The 22,062-nt window shown below is 43.2% G+C and overlaps 1 protein-coding gene across 4 annotated transcripts in view; it reads right to left on the reverse strand.

Moving 5' to 3' along the window:
* LOC136954203 (ecto-NOX disulfide-thiol exchanger 2-like) overlaps nucleotides 1-22,062 on the reverse strand; it is a 106,604-nt gene that overhangs the window by 78,839 nt on the left and 5,703 nt on the right. For 3 of the 4 annotated variants that reach the window (XM_067247783.1, XM_067247785.1, XM_067247782.1), the window contains exon 2: nucleotides 5,990-6,078. In XM_067247783.1, coding sequence (XP_067103884.1) covers nucleotides 5,990-6,023 — 34 coding nt within the window. In that variant the 5' untranslated portion in view covers nucleotides 6,024-6,078. Of the gene's footprint in view, nucleotides 1-5,989; nucleotides 6,079-21,204; nucleotides 21,260-22,062 lie in introns of those variants that run through there. The other variant, XM_067247786.1, reaches the window with a different exon arrangement.

The raw sequence follows: 22,062 nt of genomic DNA on the forward strand, positions 1-22,062 counted from the left end.
TCATCAATTCGACTCCGGCACATCAGTTTAAAATACAAACAGCTGGCTGCTCCACATAAGTGATAATTACACATAAGAAATGCATACTGTGTTGTCTCAAGGTGTCATGTTGTTGTGGACTTGCTAAAATCGTTAAATATGAATGATGAATGTCAAAAGCGCGCTCAGTTGTTTCTTTGTAGAAAATGGGTAGCCCATGTCTTGGGACATCGTACAAGGGAGTGCACGTTGAAATAGACAAGTAAAATAACGAAATACGTGGAAGTTGAATCCTACCTGTATATTGCAAGAGAAACATTGTTCACGGAAGCTGATTGCAGAACTATCTTCGTGATCGCTGACACAAAATGTTCTAAGTAAATCCTTTGAACTGAGAAGAGAAAGATCTGTTCCAGTCGGCGTCGCTCGGCAGAGATCTGCAGTGTGGGAACGGGAAAGTGGGTGGAGATGGATACTACAGTTTCTGCCTGTGGCAATATTACGCACACACACACACACGTTGGTCTTGTTACATATTGGTAAAGCGGAAAAGACTACTACACAATCTCACGTGCCGGCGAAGCAAGGGATTAACCGGTAGCTACACTGTCAATCGCTTTTACGGACGGCGAGCAGTAGGTATTGTTTTTCCGCAAATTCGAAGAGCTAGTTTAGTTACTAGTGGCCAGTGGTCCTTCCACGTATTTTAACAAAAAATTGTCCGTACTTGTCAGAGGGGAGATGGAAGTTTGTGTGAAAAACTGAAAAATACTATTGTGCTCAGTGATTAGTAACCAGTCATTATTTCCAATAAATAACCACGGTCTCATGTTCAATTTCGACTTTTGGCTCAAGCAAATGCGGAGCTGGGCTTTTTGTCTGACAATGCACTTCCCACACCTAAACGTAGTCAATAGTATCAAATCCATTTAATTCACTGTCATCAACTTTTTATAGATGCCATCTCTGTGTGAATTTGTAAAAACACTTATAAGAAGTCAAAAGCTAGTTGTGCAACACACGGGCTTTAAATAGGCTTTAAATATCACAGAACGTTCTATGGAAGATTATGATACAATATTGGGGGCCTCCTTCTTAGATGGCACCATCACTGTGGATGAGCGAGAGCGAGAGAGAGAGAGAGGGTGTTGAGGTATGTGCCATGGCTGTAGGCAGCTGAGCTGTTTATCCCTGCTCTCGTTAACACTCCTCAGCCTAGCGCAGTCAGTATCTGGAAGAAATATAGACTTCAACCTTCTTCATGTCACTACATAAACATAACAGGGAAACACAGTGACTGAGGGCAGCACTCATAACAAATGGCAAATGGAAAAACGGCAAATGGAAGTCTGATTTCCAATGTGAAGGCCAAACCATAACACTGTGTTTACCATGGACATAGAAATGTTCTCAGCATTGGATGCAATTAAACAGCTTGGATGCAATTAAAGAAATAGATGAGGTGTCTGGTTGGTGGAGCTGTAATGTTGCTTACTCAGTCTACAGAAACGTTTTCTGGATATGGATATTGTGCTGCTGCAGAATGCTACAGAAATGGCCAAAAAGGTATTATGTGATCTACGTATGTGTGTATGCTCTACATTAGACCAACATAGCTACAGTACTGTAACATGTGTAGTAGCTGTTAACTGGAATACACTTCGATTGGTAAAGTTAGGGTTGTGTTGGTAATTTGTATTTCCTTTCTTTTGAGGCATAACATCATATAAAACATACTTTTGTTTTTCAATATAATCTTTATCGGGACATCTAAACAACACAAAAAATGACAAATTAGCAATGAATGGGAAAATACAATGACTACATGTGGATTAGATCATTTTAACCAATCATTGTCTGGTCCCTATTGTATGTGTGGTCCGAGGACAGTTGTAAGCTCTGTTGAGCAGTCCTTTGACCTTCTGCAGTATTTGAAAGCTGACATTAACCAGTAACATCTGACAGCCCACCAACCCTCAAAATAGACGTCCTCAAACACAAGGCATGCTGGTGAAACCAGCTGGTTCAAGTGAGCAGCTTCTAAACAAGCCTCTGACAGGCTTGTATCCGGTAGTGTTGGCCTTGTGAAGGCTACTCAAGCATAGGCACACAGCAGTCTCCATATTTTCCTCACACATGTTGGTCCTAAATAAATGTTTTCCAGACTGAATTCAAATATATTGGTAAAATGGGGGGGGGGGGGGGCAAAGTCTGTGCAGTCACGTATTTAAATCTCCTTAGGCCACACATGACCTCATATTTGTGATGAACAAGGTGACATACAGATTCCTGGAATTATAGGCATAGAGCAGTGCCTGTGATGCAGCTGGGGATGACAGTTTTTCTCACATTTCTCAGATCACAATTGAAATTCTCAGAAGTACTTGTTCAACCTGAACGTCACCTAGTCACTTATGCACATCATAAAAGCAATTCCTCATTCTTTTAAACTAATTGCCAATGCTCTGGTACGTTCATGCAAATGATTATGTAGCCTACACTTGTCTTCTGTTTCCTACATTATCAATTGCTTATGTCATGTTGATCAAAATGTATTATACGTGTTCTCTGTTAAATTGTCTTACCCCCACAAACACAATTCGTAAGAACATTGTTCCTGATGTGTGCCCATTTGCGGCTCGGTACATCCATGCCTCAAGAAACCGACAGAGGAGGCAGGATTAGAGTTTCGACACCAACGACTGACCAAGGATCAGGCCAAAATAATCAAGTTACAGACCCCATGCAGTACCTGTGATGCAGCTGGTGATTACAATGTTGGTTAGTTGATTTGGTGTTAGTTTAATGAATAATAATAACAATAAAACGTAATTTTATATAGTGCCTTTAAAAGTTGCATCTCAGAGTGCTTCACAAATTAATACATAGAAATACAATGCATATAAAATACAAAACGAAAATGAAATAACAAAAGTACAGTCAAATACAAAATCACATAATAACCACAGGAAGACACACACACACACAACACACACACACACACACACAGATTCTTTGCATGATAGTATAGACTTCTTCCAGAGGATGCTTAGTACCGTGACTCGCTTATGGTCGGGCTGGATATGTTGAGCTGCCTCCTGTGATGCATACACTCTAAATCACCTGGGGCTATTCTTTCTCCACAGGCCCTTTAGGAAACATATCCTTCCAGCCCATCACTGAGATTTTGCTTTCTATTATTGTCTCTTCTGTATTGAATATAATTTATTAAGCCCCAAAAGTAGTGTACATTTAGTGTAGAATGCTGGACCAATGTGCCCTTTCCAATCAAACACAGGTGTCAGAACGCTGCCTGGCCGAGCCTTCAGAGAGCAAGAAAGCTGGATGATATTTAAAGGTTCTGCCAGTTTAAAGAACTGCTGTGGTATTTGGTGTCATCCATTTTGAGATCAATGAAACATACCGCTATGTCTCTGACAGGCGATACAAATGTCAGATATGAACGCTCATGGTATTTCATTAACACTGTTGCCCTCTGTAGATGGGAGGACTGCATATGAATGGGAGGACTACACAGAGAAAATAGGAAAATTCTATCCCCCACCCTCTCTCTCCATCTCTACCCTGACTAAGTAGATTATCAACTGGACAGTAAAGGTTGAGGCGACTCCACAGTAGCCAATCAGGTCCACACCTCATTAACGGGCCTCTATGGTTCTACAGTGGGAAGACTGGGTTGTTCCTCACGGGATATGAAGCAAAATAATAGACTCTGTAGAAGAGAGAGACCATAAAAATACAACTGTGGTGTTTTTTGTTCCAGAACCTTCTGCTGAAATGATCCTGTTTTCCTGGGGCGAGAGGACAGCTGGGAGCTTAGGCAATAGTAACATTCTGTAAATTGGATTAAATCCAAGACGATCTCTAAGGAACCCCCCCCCCCCCCTCCACACACTCACACCTCACCCCCAGCATGAATATTGATGGGAGCCAATTTTATACGGAGAGCAGAATACATCTTAACCCCTCTCTACAGCTGAAGCCCTGGTGCAGCAGGGGCTCCCCATCATCAGTCACAGCCTGCAGGTCACTGGGCTCAAATTCACCATCCACATACGCCACAAAAGGCGAGGAAACATTTGCTCTGCTCACATAGCGGATGAAATGCTTCTAGCACAAACTATCCTTTAAAACACAAGTGGCACTACAGGGGAGGTATGCAACGGCTTTTGGGAGCTGAACAAGCTTGCCATGGTCCCTTGGAATAAATATGCAATTTGCTTCAGACAAACTGACGCCTATTCAACATTGTTCAGACCGTCTCTGCGTTTCAATGTCAAAAGTCTCGGCAAAACTTACTGGAGAAAAACAATGTGTCCATGACCGGTACCACACCACTGAAGGACTAACTGGTTCCAGGTCCTGAGGCTACATTGACATGAAGCCAACCAAGCCATTATAATTAGACCTATTCAAACTTAAATCAGCTCTCTTATCACACCTGAGCCTGCTCATTTCACTGTTGTTCAGAAAAGCGAACTCCAGTTTCATTACCATCATCTCTCTCATTTCAGAGCATTCCAATGCCAGTCACAACTTGAAAAGAAACTATTGAGACTGTGCCCTGCCCTCCACACCCACACGCTCCCCAATTAAGAGGTTGTGGTGCGTCAGCTGACAGCCTCACACCTTCACTTTCCCTCCGATAATTATGAGTCTGGCATCCGAGGCCACAGAGAGGACATGGACCTCAGTCGGGATCCAATTAGTCAGGGGAGATGTGTGACGTCTTCATAATGTCAGAAACAGACTAGCGTCGACAGGTAAAGGGAAGACAGGAGGAGAAGGGACACTTCTACAAGGGACAACCAGAAGGAGAGAGAGGTGAGTATGTGCAGTGGGCAAGACAGAGGGAGATGGAGCACGCATGACAATGCGCTCGTTAACATCTGACCCGTTCGCGTGACCCTGGAGGTGAGGGCGACAGGAAAGAACACGCATTGCTCAAAGGAAGATCAGCAAAGAAGAAGCTCCTTTAATTTCCTCTCTCCTGAGCTCCCGCTTCTGTCTCTAATCCCACTCCATGTTCCATCCTTGTGGAAATCACTTTCTCCATTTCTTTCCTTGTTTCTTTCTCTCTTCCTATCTCTTGCCTCAAGTGCTCAAGCCTTTTAAGGGCTTCTCGTGGCACACTTTACGTTGTATTATCGGGAGTCAGTTGAGCGGTGAGGGAGTCGGGCTAGTAATCCGAAGGTTGCCAGTTCGATTCCCGGTCATGCCAACTGACGTTGTGTCCTTGGGCAAGGCACTTCACCCTACTTGCCTCGGGGGAATGTCCCTGTACTTACTGTAAGTCGCTCTGGATAAGAGCGTCTGCTAAATTACTAAATGTAAATGTAAATATTATGTAGTATTGTAGAACAGTCCTTCATATTTTTTTTTCTCAGGGAAATCAACACGTTCTGTACAAACACGGCCCTTACATGTGTTCTGTTCTAGTCTCGTGTGTCCCTCAAACAGAAGAGCACGTCTGTCTTATTTTTGCGCACATTTTAAATGAGAAAACAAATGTTCCCATTTTCTATGAGGTTTGAGTCACAGTGGAGGGGTATGCGTGTCACTGCTCTGTCTGAATCAGGCCTGTGAGCCTGGATGAGCTGAACGCTGCTCGGATCAGGAGCCCTGACGGACAGAAACAAACACAGAGAGAACAGCAGGTTCCGACGCCTGCGTGAAATCAAACGAAACGAAACATGGAAAACAGCGGTGATCAAATGAAAGCAGTGAAGATGAAAGCCTGCGAGATCGTGCTGCATCTGTGTGTGAAGGAGACGGTGGAGGGCAGCTCCAGGGGGTTGGGCAGAGAAGAGGAGGCTCTTCTGGATGGAAGGAAAGACCCCCTCTAGGGGACAGCGACAGTCTTATCAGGTGTGAAGCAGAATGTTGCCAGTAAATCCTCTTTGTGCTGTGAAATCTGGACACTCCACCTGTCGTGAGAGGACCCCTCAAGGGTTGTGGTGGTCACTCACTCACACACACACGCACTCACCTGTGGCTCGGCCTGATCTGTAGTCTCTGAACATTTTGAAGTTGTGGAGCTGCTTCTTCTGATTTCCTTCCAGTCTCTTAGCAAATCTCCTGTATAGACAACAAAACAAGCAATAACTTGATCAGTTTTTGTCCATTACCTTTAATACAGTGCATCTGAGGAAAGCTTCCATTCTAATTCTGGGAACCCAGCTCATCAGCTCTATGGCCCATTCAAGGACGCCAAGAGGACTGGGTTAGAAGGTCCACAATAATGGTGTTATTGTGTTGAATGAAGAAAGCAGATGACTGAAACTGAATGTAATTCATCTGTTGCTCTGAGACGCACAGCCCTCCTGCATTGTGAAGCAACAGCTCATCTGAGCCAGGGAGAGATGGGAGGCTCAGGAGGGTCCTATTGGCTGTGTCATTAGCACTCAAACCTGGAGAATAACATGAAGAAACACAAAGCTACAAGAGGCTGTGCACCGGGAACAGGCTACTGTAGTGTATTACATTACACAGAAAGGCCTTGAGGGGCTCGTGATGACCAGAGTAATTGGCTTTCAGTTGCCATGATAATATGCATCAGTCATGCCATGCCAACACACACGCACAGAGGCCACTGAAAAGGTCAGCCCCCAGTGCTCCATCTAGTCTTCATCACTACTCCTGAATATCCTCTGGCAAGACACAAACATGGTGAATTATTCTGCATCGGTGGGCATCTTACCTACCGTCCTAGGCAATGAATTGGACATAACACAGCACAATCTAAGCCAACTATAACAGACCCAAATCCTGACTTTGTAATGAAAAGTCAATAAGTATTGATCATTGGTTTCTGAGTTTGAAAAGGTTCATGGAGTTTCAAAACAGTCTTAAGAGAACCAAATGCCCCTCTTGGTTCCTATAGGGCGGTAGAGCAGAGACGTGCATGAGACAAGTGATGTGGGTCATCATCCCCTCTTACCTGCAACTCAGAGGGGGAGGTATGTATACCTCCCACTCTCTCTCTTCTTCTTCCCTCCACACCTCAAATCTCTCCATTACATCACACTAGGGCTGGGCGATATATCAAATGTTAGCGATAATATCGCAATAATTTTGACGACAATGTAAAATGTAAAGATATTGTGAATATCGAATACTTCAAATTCAAGAATACTTTCCCAAAGAACACGCCGAACGTCCAATATTATATCCCCTTTTTGTCTTGTCACGTATTCCCGCGTAAGAGACATGAGTTGGGGTAGGGCCTTTTTATTTTTACTGCCTAAATTTGCACTACCCATTTTTTACTTTGTAACAATTGCTGTTCTATCTAAATTGTTTTAGTTGTTTTCTAATGGGGGCAAACGAAAATCATGTTTTTTTATTATTTAAAAGCAAATGCAAACATATCGAGATACATATTGAATATCGTACATTTTTTTGTTATATATCGCCCAGCCCTACATCACACTGAAAGGTATTGTCTGTCTTCTAAGTGGGGCTCCACAGTAGGCCATATTGGCAGCTGTGGGTGTTGAAAACTTTTAACCCCCAGACTGGGGAGCCCCAGGTCCAGCTCCGACAGGCTCAGAGCTGCTCAGCAGACCCACATGTCACAGTGAAGAATGGTGTACAGGACAGAAATAGGTGCTCTGGTGTAAAGGATTGACTGACCGGCTTCACAGTTTCTCTGGGCGCATTTCAATTGCCCAGACACCAGGAAAAGGAATAAAGACAGTTGCACAGGCTCCAAAAATACCACAGATCACAGAACTACACTATTTTAATAAGAGAGACACGTCTGAATAGACTAGAATTATGTGCAATGGATACTCAATGATTAACAAATCCTTCCAACCTACTGCACATGTTCAGCAGGGAAAGACAAAAAAAGGCTTCCAATAACAGGTAAAAAATAGAGAACATTGTGAACATCCCAAAGGTTTGAAAATATTAGAATATGTCCTCTCAAAGCCTCTCACAAACAACACAAAATTGGTCAGCTGGGCCTTGCCTGAGACTTGAGAACATCTCAGAAAGCTGTTTTTATATTTTTGATGCTGCTACAAATGCGTGGTCTCATGTACAGCCTCCAGGCGCTGTCTAGCTTGTACTTGAGTGTTCTCTTTATTCGCACTAACAAATGTTGAGGTCATGGATGAGTTATGGTCCTGCCCTTCAAGCTGTGGTTTAAATGGGTCCTAGAATTCACTTTAAAGCTGGTTTGGCTGTAAATTGGTTTAAGTCAGGCTCAAAACAGAAGTGACGACAAACGCAGAGAAACAGTAGAGGAAGGAATGACAAGCAGGAGTCTAATTAAACAATGTAACTTCTAACTAGACGAGGCTTGCAAATGTATGACCACATCATTACAAAAGACTGAATCAAGGTTTTATACATCTTTCACTGGGTATGGAATGCTTTTTTTGATCAAGGGGAGCCACAAAGAGGGGAGGACTGTTTCAGAAAGAACTGTATTATTACAGCACAACAGTGTTGCTCAAGAGTGCCTTTCAGATGCAGAAGGCCCACAAAGGATTTCAGAGAAGTCCAATTTTCTTCAGAAAGAAGAACTGGGCAGATGCATGCTAAGACATGGGTGAGAACACAACAGTAGAATAGGCATATTCCTGTTGGGGAAGGACATCTTAAAGCGTGTTGCAAACTCTGAGGAGGTGTTATACCTGAACTGTATGCTAGGCTAAACACAGTAGCAAACAATACAAATCACATAGTGGGATAGCTCTGAGCTCTGAGCACCACATACTTTAACATCCAGAAGCATTCTGTTTAGTGTAGGCTACTTCAATTTTGTGTAAGAAACTAATAGTGTTAGTCAGGCTAGATAGCTAGGCTCGATGAATGGTAACTGAAAGCACAGAGGCCAGAACCCGGTCTCTGTCAGAGACCAGAGGACCTCCTCGGTGAACAGTCTTATCAGAGAGAGTCAACAGGCCCACATTGTGATGGAGGAAACAGATTACACCCCAGCTCATCTCACTCCATCCATCTGTCCCTGTCGGCACCACAGGGAAACTGCAGTACGAGCCGCCAGAGAGAAACACCGGGGTAGTTCCAGCGCCAGTGTGTTACCAAGCACCGAATTAATCATACAAACTTTAACAGAGCTGATCTGTACTTCACAAGCAGCTCTCCTCCCCTTCCTGTGCTGTGTCTCTGCCTCAGCCCGCCAGGTTATCTGTGTGATGAAGTACCTCATCTCCTACACAGGGGCAACAAGAGCAGGCACCTTCAGTTGAAAATAGTAAAGATGGTAAATTTAAAGAGGGGAAACAAGGGCTGCAACAACTGCCAGAGGGCAAGGATATTTGTTTGTATAGCGTGAACAGAAATAGCCTATGTGGGCGAAACTTATTTGATTATCACATATTGAAAACGTAGCACTTATATGAACAACCCTCAGGCCTACGTCTATAGGCCTATAGTTTCATGGCTCTCAAGCTGTTTGTCAAGATATTTTCTTTCTAAGCTATTTCTGTTACCATAGTCACCAAAGACATAATTTCCCATTTGGCTCAAAATGCAGCCTTAACTTCTCAGAATTATTTGTTGTCGGTTGAAGGTGCATAACTGTCAATTCAATGTAATGTTATTACAGCTCATACACAGTCTCGTAAAGCCTAAGGATGTATTTCCTTCTAATACTCTATCTGTCATTTTGTTCCGGTGGACAAATTTGATAGCCAGCTATGGAGGTACAGTGGCATAGCGTTGTGGGGCCTCGTTGTTCTCTGCTGAAGCGCGCTGACCTTTGTCCGTTTATCGTTCACCAATGCGGTTAACCGAGTAGAACGACCAGGACCAGGTGTCTTTTCTCTGGAGATGATGAATGCTGCAAATTGCTTTTTTTTTTGCTTTGCGAGTTATTATCCTCGTGTGTCACTGTCATGGCAACAAACGGCTGAAACTAAGGGAAGGGCAGATGTCACATTAGAATATTGTGTAGTGGAGGATTTCTAAAATGGGTGAAGCCTTTCTCTGGGTCCAACAAAAGAAGATAATCATTATCAAGATCCATAAGAGCACATTGGAATAAGGTTTGTTTTTCGAATGTTGATTACAGCTTGCCTGGTCAAGTAAGCAGGTTTAATATTGTAGAGAACATATAGAACTTAATGGGCCATGTCCTAGAAAGGCACTTGAAGGGTAGCACACAATACGTCCACCCAGGGCTAATCATTGTGACCGTTATTGTGATTACAATCTTGGTATTCAAAATAATGTTATGAAGTCGCCGTTTGTCTACCGTCGTTGCACGAAACAAACTGCAGCAATATCTCAAGGTTTGTTTCTGCATTAAAGTGACCAAACAAGACACAAAGTAAGCAGCAAAGTCATTATTTAGGGGTCTTTAATAACCAAATGATAGACCTTGTTAAAAGAGGACGGACAGGACACACACTGCAGACATCCTCCCTCCATCATTAAGTAGCCCCACGTGACTGACTATGTAGCACATCACCGTATCTGAATGCTTACACCCACAAAATGGATATGAAAAAGGTTTTAAAAAGTCAAGTATAAAATATGTACCACAGCTGTGTAATCAGAGAGGACGAATACCTTCCTGCTTGGAACTTAGCCTATAGTGTGTACAAAAAAGAAAGCATGTAATGTCTGGAATTAAAATTAATGAATGCAGGCTAAAATCAGAGCAGGAAACTTCTTAACGACGAGGGCAGAAGAAAACGGCTTACAAAAAGGGAAAAAATGACCTCCCTTATTTCAACCGAGATACAGAACTTTGTTTGCATTATCCCAGAACACTTCTCAGATCAATACAAAAGTCTCAACATCCCCAAAGGTGTCCTATAGAACCTTGTGTCCTAGCAGAGACTTGCTAACATGACACTACAGATGCACCTCTATTTTCTCAATCTGAAAGGTTTCATTAACATTTCAGAGGTAGCAAGGGTCACAAAATTACATTTTAGGCTGACTTCAAACATAATAATGTTACAGAAGGCTACTCTTTTCCATTCAAATCTTCCTGCTGGTGTTCATTAGCCACAGCAGGAACAGGCCTGAGGCAGGGCCTATGAATCTGTCCTGGCAACGCGGGGTCAACCCAGGTCATGTTATTACACAGCACCAGGAAGGGAGAGGAAGAAGCACCCAGTCACCAGGGGCCTGAGAGGAATGAGAAACACTTCATCCAGTTACATTAGTACTGTGACCCATTCAGCCCACCAAGGCCTCAGGGACACCAACCTGTTGATGAAATCGGACAGCCTCTTTAATGGGATTTTAGTGTTCATATATGTAGCCTATAGCCCTTTCATAAAGCCCCTCTGAAGTCCCTGCAAGGATAGATGAGGTACAAAGTACACATAAGCTTTAATCTGCTGAATCTGGGCTATACAACCAATATCATTATAGCTGGATCTGGAAGATGATTGGCCAGCTGAATACAAACAGTAATCACCAAAAGCCGATAAAAAAGGGAAATCATCTTACATTCAAGAAGAGGATTATACTTTTTTTTTTTTTGAAAAAAGAACAATTACCATTCTGTTAGCAAATGCTGCAACGTTTCTGTCTACTGTTTAATTAGGCTATTCCCTTCCATGCTGACACAGTAATGGCAGGCTCTGTCAGGCTTCCACATGCAGGGAGACAGCAGATATGTTTAAACGCTGGCTTGGTCATCATGCTGAGAGGCAGACGCTCAAATAACAAATATCTCCCATTTTGAAACAGAGTAGCATGGAATACCCAATAAAGTAGGATATTTTAGTTTAAGAACGTGGCGAGAGGGCTGTTACAATTACTCTCATAAAAGTCTGCATAGAAGGGAAAAAGTTGATCAGGTTGAGCTGAATTTACAGTTTGGAGATTGCTGGGCTGTGGAAGCATCAAGGTTAAAATGACAAATTACCTTTTCAATTAATGCAGAGCAGACTTGCCTTATTACTTAAGTCGGTATGGTTCCTAGAGGAATTGTTTAATGTAATAAACAGCCTGAGATTCTACATGTTACATGTCCCTGCGACCCTATTAAAGCCACTTTTCCTGGATATTTGTAACGCTGCTGTTTGAGTCACAGAGGCCTTGTAGTGGGGGAAGCTTCAGCTCTCACAGAATAGCAGCTCCTAGAAGGAGCAGCTCCAAGTGAAGGTGAGCCTGTGAGAGCGCTTCCTCTCTTGTTATTTACGAGTGGGCCTGGAGCCAGTAGGCCTTGTTTAACAGCCTTCAGCCACGTGTTTTCATTGCATCCACCGCAAATCAGCACACTGGATGGGAAACCATTCCCAGCCCTCCCTCCCTCCATCTCTCTCTTTCTCTCACACACACAAAGCACCAACCCAGGAGCAGATTTGGCAGGTGAGGATCCTGGCAGTGCTTGGGGATGTTGAATTTAACCCACAAAAAGAGAGAGAAAAGTAAATAAGATTTAATTACGCTGAGTTAGAAAAGCTAATCAACATTTAGAGGAATTCTTTCACACCAAACATCTGCCTTTAAATCACAAAATTAGGCTATGTTGCTGTCAAAAAGAGGTAGATAAACCTCACACATTATAGAAAAACAAAGACTACTACACAGAAAATGCACCCTTCTCTTTCCAAATCAATGCTAGCACAGACTGGCTTATGAATAGGCTCATTGCCTCCCCTCACCACTCACATTAAAGGAAGGGTCACAGTGTGCCATTGTCAATGGATGACAGGAGAGAAGTGGCGTTGACACAACTATGAGAAAAACAAAGGACCCCCCCAAAAATGTAACGCACAACTGGCCAAACGTCACCTGAACAGTGAAACAATACGGACCCCTGACTAGAGGAATAGGCTTGACCCAGAGCACTCACAGTTGGAGATTTCATCCAGCTTTCATGATGAATGGACATTCTGAATTCCCTCTCTGCCTGCACCCTGGGTGTCCTCTCCACACTGGGGCCTGAAAGCTGCCTTTGATTTGGGAGCTGATGAGCCTGTTCTGGTGTTCATTGTCAGCCTCAGCTCTGATCTTAATGGTTAATTACCTTGTTTCAACATGCACTGAGGCCTGCTCTCTCTATCTCTCTAAGGAGAGGGGTAAGCCCTTACTGAAAGCTATCGTAGACTGCTGGAAGGTATCCGTCGATAGACCTCTTGAAACGTTAATATGTCCAGGTCATAAGTGATACCATTCATAAAGAAAGATTCAGTTATTAAACCAAAAACATAGAACTCTACTTTCCCATACAGTAGTTCAAATTGTGCCTAATAATGCAAAGTGTTCAGAGGGTCCTCCCAACCACGTTTAATCTGAGACAATATGGCCTCACATTCCTCTCATTCAGAACCATAATGAAGATGACCCAAGACCATTAACAACGATTGAATTGTTACACAATTTCCTCACACACACTGCTGATGTGAATGAGGGTGTGGATTCCAAACCATTGTATGGGAAAATGTTTCAATTGTCACAGAACATCTCTCCCCACTTACCCTGTAACAGTCCTTCCCCTCTTCACAGAGCCCAGCAGTAGCTTTAAGCAAAGCATAAATAATTCATTGTTCAAAGCGGACACAATGAATACCAATTCCCCCATATTGCCAAGCTCTATCATCAAGGCTGATTGCAGAACCTGAGGTCATTAACTTCATCTGTGGCAATGTGCCTGAAATTCCAAACGGCCAGTTCAGCCTGCTGACACCAAGGTTAGCCAGCGAGCTGTTAAAGGCTCTCTCTGGCTGTCTGCTGGCCGGCCCATCAGAGGAAGCAGCAGAGAGAGAGGGAGGAAATTACATTCTGAGGTTCAAATTGTTTTTACATTAGACTTGCTCACTGCCCACCACCGCTAGAGTAGGGTGACTTTGCATTAAAGATGAGTGGACACTAGACAGAGTTATCCATCGGAAACAAATAAGCCAGTTCAACACTATCTGGGTCAAAGGCTATTTTATGACACATCGTTTTGAGAGATTTGCATGTTGAATTGGCCTCTTTGGAACCCAACTCAGGAGCTTGAGTCCCAGTCATGGACCCATCTCTCCGTGGGTCTTACAAGCTAAGACCATCTTCCTGTGTCATCACTGTACACAGTGAGCAGCAAGGGTAAAATAGTTCAAAGGGCATCTCAGCTATAAGCACAGGCTCAAAAACATAAATTTCTGCCAGACAAAACACTCTAGAGCTCCCATTTCTAGACCTGTATCTTCAATTTAGGATGTCAGAATTGTCTAGGTTGTTTAGGTTCAGAAATCCATAGCCACAATGGCCATCCCTGATATCTCATCTAGAGAGAGGCTTCTTCATCAGACGAACCCATGATGAGAGCAGTTCCATCACCCTGTCCCAGGTCTCCTCACACATTGGTCATGGCATGAGACAGACTGCCCCTCTCTGTCCGGCTGGTTGACTGATGGATTTCTGTCCTCTGCATTGGCCCAAGCTATTAAGAGGTCTGCTGGAGCGGAAAGGCTTTACTGTTCCTGGGGAGACGCAATTGGCACAGAAATTCCTGGCTCCTATTGTCTCAGAACACTGTGACTACTGTAAGTTAATTTCTTGCCAGACATGCACAAACAATCATGCCGACATGCAATAAATAACAGAAATGAAACCATCAAAACACTGGAACTCTCGTTTTATCCTACTTGTTTATAGCACTGATGTCAGTCAGAAGAAGTGACCCAAACCAAACTAATTAAATACCCCAGTGAAGTGTAGTCACGTGGATTTACAGTTTGAGGTAACTTCTCGATCCTGCTGACTGAGAAAGTACGTTTTATACTGGACAACCATCCTTAGAAGCAGCTCTCATCAGAAGCAATCTCACAAATCATGTAGGTAACCATACTTTTGGGAAACAGCTCAATTAGATACTGACACTTGGTGGATCTTTGGGGAGACCATGCCCAGACATACTTCCAATATCTTCACTGCTCATGCTCTAGGCCTACCACTTAAGGAGCCAGTCTTTGATAACAGCCTGAAAATGTTAGACTTGATCAGAGCATGAAGCTAAGATCCTGAAGCATGCACATCCGCATGACTATTGATGATTATGCAAGATTTTAAATGTGTGATATCACCTCGCAGGGAAATATGATGAGTTCCTTACCATTATTTTGCTTTACACCTGCCTCCTCACAAATTATTCATAGTCACATCTCTGCATTATGAGATAAATCCTTTTTTCTTATTCATTGAGAGATGCTGGATGGCCCTGGTGGTTTCTGGGTCTTTGTGATTTAAGGCTGTCATGGTTGGAGAAATGCTGAACTGATTTCCTGACAATCCAGGCATCTTAAACTGGGTCTGTCCCTTATCCTTTCCCTCAAATGTTCCATAACTTTACGGGATTTGCAGCTAAATCTGTATTTCAGCTCAAGTTCTCAACTTTCTTCACTGATACTAATATTTACAATCACAGTGGAAACAGCTACAGCGCTTTACATTGAGAACCCTAGCCAATGGAACCACCTGTTATTGCAACAACCTTTAGCCAAACCGTTAAACTGAGCTATTATTACAGTAATATACAAAAACATTTCAGTGGTGACAAGGCTAGGGAGCCTACATCCTCCAAGACTGTTGAGTTGCTGCACAAACACTAGCCTATAAAACCAAGGCAAAACATTGTACGATCACTAAAACTATCACCTCAATTTAAATAATTTAATAGAAAATACTAGTTCAAGAGTGTTAATGCAAAACGGCACAAGACAAGACCTTGCAGCAACTTTAATTTGCATCAGGTTAACTAATTATAATGTGGCTGTGCATATGCTATCGCAATCATGCACCTAACACAACCTTGTTACTGTGTAAAAGTATACCTATAGTAATGAGAGCTAACCTAGGCTTCACCCCATTGTTACTCTACCTCATTCTATAAAGCATGCACCAAATGAACCAAAACCATTAGATTTGTTGGTGATGTGGCCTGTATCAATTGTGGAGACAGACCCCTGTTAGAGAGGATCTGTCTGGGGTCTTATCTTGCTGTGGTGTCTGTCAGGCTCTGTGCTCCATGTCTGTATTGGCCAGTTGATGGAGGGAAGGCCTGTGTCCCCAGATAAACAGTCCCTCTGTTCTTACAGCAGCAGACAGAGAAGGCCTCCTGTTTGCTCACAGTGCTGTACACACTGCCCTGCTCCCACAGACTCCAGCTACAGCATCTGGCTCTGGTGACAAGCTGGCTCCCCTAACTGCAACACGACATCGAGAAGGGAGGTGGAAGAAGAGGGTGATGGAAGGAAGAGAAGGAAATGGGGTGAATAGTGGATGAAAGAATGGTGTTGGGGGAAAGTCTTAATGTCCCTGTCTTGAAGCTCCAAAATGTGCTCAATATTCATCTGCCATGTCATATCCAGGGGGAAAGAGAATGGAGTACACAGAGTCATTTTATGTCCTTTTCCAAATTCACATTTCCATTTTCTAAATGTCTTCTGTTGCAATGTATGACATTTCAGTTGCAAACCCCATGTCAGCCTGACATCACTCTCACTCTGATATTGGGCTGCCTTTAAAAGTAATAATGATTTTTCAATACCATACAAAGCTAGCATACAAAGTAAGCCTTGACATTATCAACAAGAGTTTTGATTCTGTAACCAATAGGCGATTCTGTTGTTTCTAAAACAGGACACAATTATTCTGTGAAGGTGCTAAATTATATTAAATGTGGCCTTAAAAGTTAAGGTACGGGAATATACTGCTGACAGAGTCTGGCAAAACCACAGTCTCAAACCATTTTGGTCCCGTAAAACAATTTTTTAAATTCCTGCTAATTTCTCATTGGTGTTAGGCCATCCAGTAAGGCTGTATTCCAACCAGGCCAGGAGATTAATGGTGGGTTACGACAGTGTACATGATCATTCATCAGGGAAGTGGAGGTGTGCCAGGTCATTACCCACACTGAGGTCACCCTCTGTGGGCATGGAAAGGAGCTGTGAGGGGACACACAAACCTCCAAGCCACGCCACAAAGCCCAGTGGGGGGCAGGTGGAGGCTGAGCCAGCAGTTTAGAACACCTACTTACCACAGAGATCCTGCCAGCATATTAATACATGGGACAATAAATGACTAGAAGGCATGCAGCCAACAAGCAGAAGCCCAGAGGGAGGGAGGGCTGCATGGAGGAGCTAAGAGATACTATGATCTTCCTACATTTGTCTGCCAAAGTATTCAAGTGGAGGGAACTAATCGGTGTCCTGACCCTTTTCCTGCTACCCTACTCTTGTCAGATAATCTGGAAGTTAAACAGGCCTAAAACAAAAGGAGAAACAAAAAAAGCAAAGCACAGAATTGATATTTTACAAAGACTGCATTAGGAAATTGAATATTTCGAGCAATGGAGAAATTCCTTGGGAACATTTATTTTAGAATTTTGCCCCATTACAAAGACTCAAAACATATTTATCCTGACTGTCAAAGATAAGGCTAAGCGGCCAGTGCTTTGGAAAGCTCTCAATTTCCTGCCAAACAGCTACTTAACAAGTCACAACTTCAGAGTGAGGAAGTGAGACGGAGACTTCTCGACAGCTCAAGCTGCCATTACCATGCCTTTTTAATTAATGGACATCCTATCCTTCAGCTTCCCTTAGAACAGGAAGGGCTAGAGGGAAATGGAGCTAAATGCGTGGTAATGAGTTATCGAATGGAGCTATGTGAGCTGTGGAATTGGACAGCCCCTTCTAACATGAGTCAGTTGACAGCCTACACCATTCGTTTTTTTGTCTCCGCCCTGCATAGCTCTGACACTTTTTATTCTGTGTCATGTTGTTTGGTCAGTTATCAACATAAATCTGCGGTATGCACTCTAAAGTGACAGGGCAGTGATTTGCCTCAGGAACACTTTATAGCCAAGCCTTACAAATGTGAAATTTGATCATGAAAACGGTGTACGGTGTACAATTAACAATCTAAATTATGTATTTACATCTGTCAGCCAAGTTTTGGTATCAACGTTTCAAAGTTTGCAACCAATTGGCAGATACCTGCCTCCTGCTGAACCAGGTGGTCAAGGAACTGTCCAGTTAAAGCTCTTTGAAGAATTACTTGGCCCAATAAGCAATGAATTACGTGATGACGTGCATATGAACTACCATGTACCTGACAAGTGTCGGGCTTGATCCACTGTGTACAATTTCTGGAAACCGTTTTTGGCGTGTGAGTTACCAAAAGACAAGCTACAGAAGTTCTGTGTAGTTTCGGTAACGGACAGACTTCAGAGTGGGGGAACTGACGACATATTCCCATATTCTTCCAACATTCTCGGATAAGCGGATAAGGCAGACTGTATCAAACCTGTGTCATACAGTGTCAAACTAATTAGCTAACAATGTCTAACAACTATGATGCCAATCCTCAATGGCATAGTTCAACTAATTGACTCCAAATAGCACCATAGTGCAATAGCCACAGTAGGGGCGCACTTTGGCAACCATGTTTGACATTCAGAGTAGGGGTACTGGGAGCTTTGAGAATACTGTAAAAACAGGTGGTGTGTGTGCATGTGTGTGTATAAGCCCAACTGGGTAAACACTCAACAAGTGCAAAGGAGAGAGATATGTGGAGCTGGTGGAAGGGTATGCTACTAATATCTTGCACTCAGACACTTGTCAAGTTTCTTTTCTTTTTTTTCCTTTTTTTTTTAACCCCCAACTGGAGGCTGGGAACCTTGAGGAATCCCATGAGAGACCTGGGTCTCCTCCAAGACAGGATACACTTACAGCATGGAGCAGAGCACAGCTCCTGTTAACCTCAGTCATGAGGAGGAAAAGGATGAGAAACCATACTCGGCTAAACCATACCAGAAGTAAAGCTAGCCTACCGGGTGAAAGGAGAGAGGTTTGAGTGTGCTGCTCAAAACTTATACCTCCAATTTAGTCAAGGGACAGCAATCGATTCTAAGGTCTAAAGAATGAGAGTCCACTGCTGAACTGACACAGGATAATATCTACTCACCTACGGAGAGAGGAGGAATTCACTCTCTCTCAGTCAAATGGCTATCATCAGTGTCAAGACCCAGCCAAAGCAGTCTCTGCCCTCTAATGGGATGAAGTAGAGTGAAAGGGCTGTCTGACAGCAATACTGAGATGCAGTGATCTTATTAACAGAGAGCAGAAATGGCCTACTGTTGATCCACAGATTTAAGCTTGTCTATGACAAACGCGTTCTCAGAATTATAGGGTTTGTAAACAAATAAAAATATGTTTTATGCTAAATGAAAGTTAATAATAATGCTAAAGATCCCCTCCAAATAACGGCCAAGAACAAGTAGTCAAAGTATGAGTATTACTTTACATGGATTTATACAGAAATCCCCATCCATTTCTTGTCAGTCCATGTGTCCTTTTGAATGCACTATTGGTAGAAAATATCCCCCAAATATTGAGGCCCAATGGTTCAAGTCTAGATGGATCTAGCACTCACCAGCACAACAGTTTTAACCCATACAACAATCTTTCTCTCAGGGGCTCACTAGTTACAGCCTAGAGGCAGAATGTAACGTGAGCTTGAAAGTCTGTTAGATGCAAATCTATTTATTACTGTAAAGGAGTGGCACTGCAAATCACTACACAAGTAACATTATTGTAATTGTTTCAAGGGATTCAAAGGAGTCCTTATAGTCCTTTTCCTGTTTATGAATCATGTTGGTAACACCATATAGTGTGGCTTTAAGGATTTGTTTGATAATCCCACAAAGGTGCAAATCAAGATGGGCATGGGTGGGCAAAGTGTGGCAGCCCCTTGCAGGGCAGAGAGAGGGGCTCTGCTAGACTAGAGGCCCAGACTGTCACCTCTGGCCCATAATCCCAGCAGACCAGCACCCCTGCCAATATGGTAAACGCCCTCTCACTGTAGCAAGGAAATTAAAGGTAACGAGAATCAATGGCGGTGTTAAAAGTATTGGCGTTGTTGCCCAGAAGGTTCTTCTCTGAGCTCTCTTGATTAGACTACACAGAGCGCTGGTCTCTGGTCAGCCAGCTCCAAATAGAGACCATTGATCAGCAGGTCAGACAAGTTGGCCTGAGTTCCTTAATTACTTGTGTCAGTCCTCATTCTCACCTCAACAGCTGTCAATTACCTCCCAGGTAAGCCACGGCCAGCAGCAGCAGCTCTCATCCCAGCTCAAAGCCAAGCTGAGCCTGAGGCATGACTACAATAGAGAAAGTAAACTAATATGCAGCAACTTCTTAGAGACGGTGGTCAATAAAACAAATCAATAATTGGAGGAAATGTCCATGTTAGGAGAGGCGCTCCTACCTTCAGTCTCGGCACGGGGGGTGCCGTTGGGCGCCCCTCCTGGAAGGTCAAGTTAATAATAATAATTAAAAAATATATATATACTATATAGCGCCCGATCACAAAATATGTCATTTAAGGTTACCTTTCCTATAAAACAGGTCTATAGCTTGCTCTTTTAATAAACAAACTAAATGGCCTTATGTTATTTATCTTATTTACACGACGGCGTGTCATTTACATTTAGTCATTTAGCAGACGCTCTTATCCAGAGCGACTTACAGTAGGTACAGGGACATTCCCCCCGAGGCAAGTAGGGTGAAGTGCCTTGCCCAAGGACACAACGTCATTTGGCATGGCCGGGAATCGAACTGGCAACCTTCAGACTACTAGCCCTATCCCTAACCACTCAGCCACCTGACTCCCATTTCTGTCTCTACATGGTCGCCGCCCCCCGCCCCACCCCGCCCGCCGCCCAAAGCTGTAAACCTAGGGGAAACACTGCATAGGCCTACCAAAAGGCCTTCTGACAGTAGCCTACCATTTCACCATAAGGCTGGGCGATATATCGAATACTAGCGATAATATCGCAATCATTTTTACGACTATGTACAATTTGAAAATATCTTGAATATCGAATATGTAAAATTCAAGCATGTAAGAACGTGCCAAACGTCCAATATTACATGCCCTTTTCATCGAGACGCGAGGTGGTGAAGGGTTTTATTTTTTTACTGTTTAAATTTGCACTACACATTTTGTACTTTGTAACCATAGCTCTCTGTTTATCTAAATAGTTGTTGTTGTTTGATGGGGGCAAAAGAAAATGATGTTTTTTTATCATTTACAAGCAAATGCAAACATATCAAGATATATCGAATATCGTAAAAATTTGACAATATCGAATATCGTAAAAAAATGTAAACCTTTAAATCTCGCCACAATTGGAGGGTCTTCTCAATTCAATGACCATGGCACCAGTAATGACTCATGGAGCAGAGAAAGTCAGCGTGCAGAGTGTATTGCCATTGTGACCTTTTCAGGTTCCCTCTCCAGTGCTCCTGTCTACGGAGATTGGCTTCCCTCTGCTCTGTGCATGGGGGGCTCACTGGCATGCTGGGAAGCAAGCCTGAGGGCTGCTCGACTGTGTCTAATCTTCTTCCATCATGCGTCAGGACCCGGTGTGCTTAGGGTGTTTGTGCAGAAGTGAGCAGTGGGACAGAGGATGAGTGTTTGTCACAACAACCACACATGTCCCTGTCACTCACAGAGGATGACAGTTTGTTACGTGTCAATCTTTGGCTCTGAATGCTACAGTACATTCACTGAAAATGGGAGACGGAAAAAACACTGGTCCAATCCTCCGGCACATCAACCCAGATGGCTGTCTGCTTCAGGCCTCTGACACCCCTCATTGTCAAATTCCTGCTTGAGTCACACTGCAGGCATAAGGCTTCCAAAGGCTATTTGAGATGCATTTTTGGATTCCGTTCCAACTTTCAAACTTGAATCAATCAGTTCAACTTTTTTTGTATATAGCCCAAGCAATGTCACAAAGGGCTTCACAGTTGCCAACCGACCAGCACCTTCTCCATCCCATTAAACAAACAGAAATGTCTTGTTTAAGCAGGGAGTCAGATGGCTGAGTGGTTAGGGAATCGGGCTATTAGAAGGTTGCCGGTTCAATTCCTGGCCGAGCAAATGGCGTGGTATCCTTGGGCAAGGCACTTCACCCTACTTGCCTTGGGGGAATGTCCCTGTACTTACTGTAAGCATCTGCTAAATGACTAAATGTACAATGTAAGCCATTACAGAGTTCCATAACAAAAGAACACCTTGCTCCACAGGTCAGAGTTCAACAGAACTTAAAAATAAAAATAGAGGGTAAAAGAA

This window comes from Osmerus mordax, chromosome 12 (assembly GCF_038355195.1).
Source record: "Osmerus mordax isolate fOsmMor3 chromosome 12, fOsmMor3.pri, whole genome shotgun sequence".
Lineage (NCBI taxonomy): Eukaryota > Metazoa > Chordata > Actinopteri > Osmeriformes > Osmeridae > Osmerus > Osmerus mordax.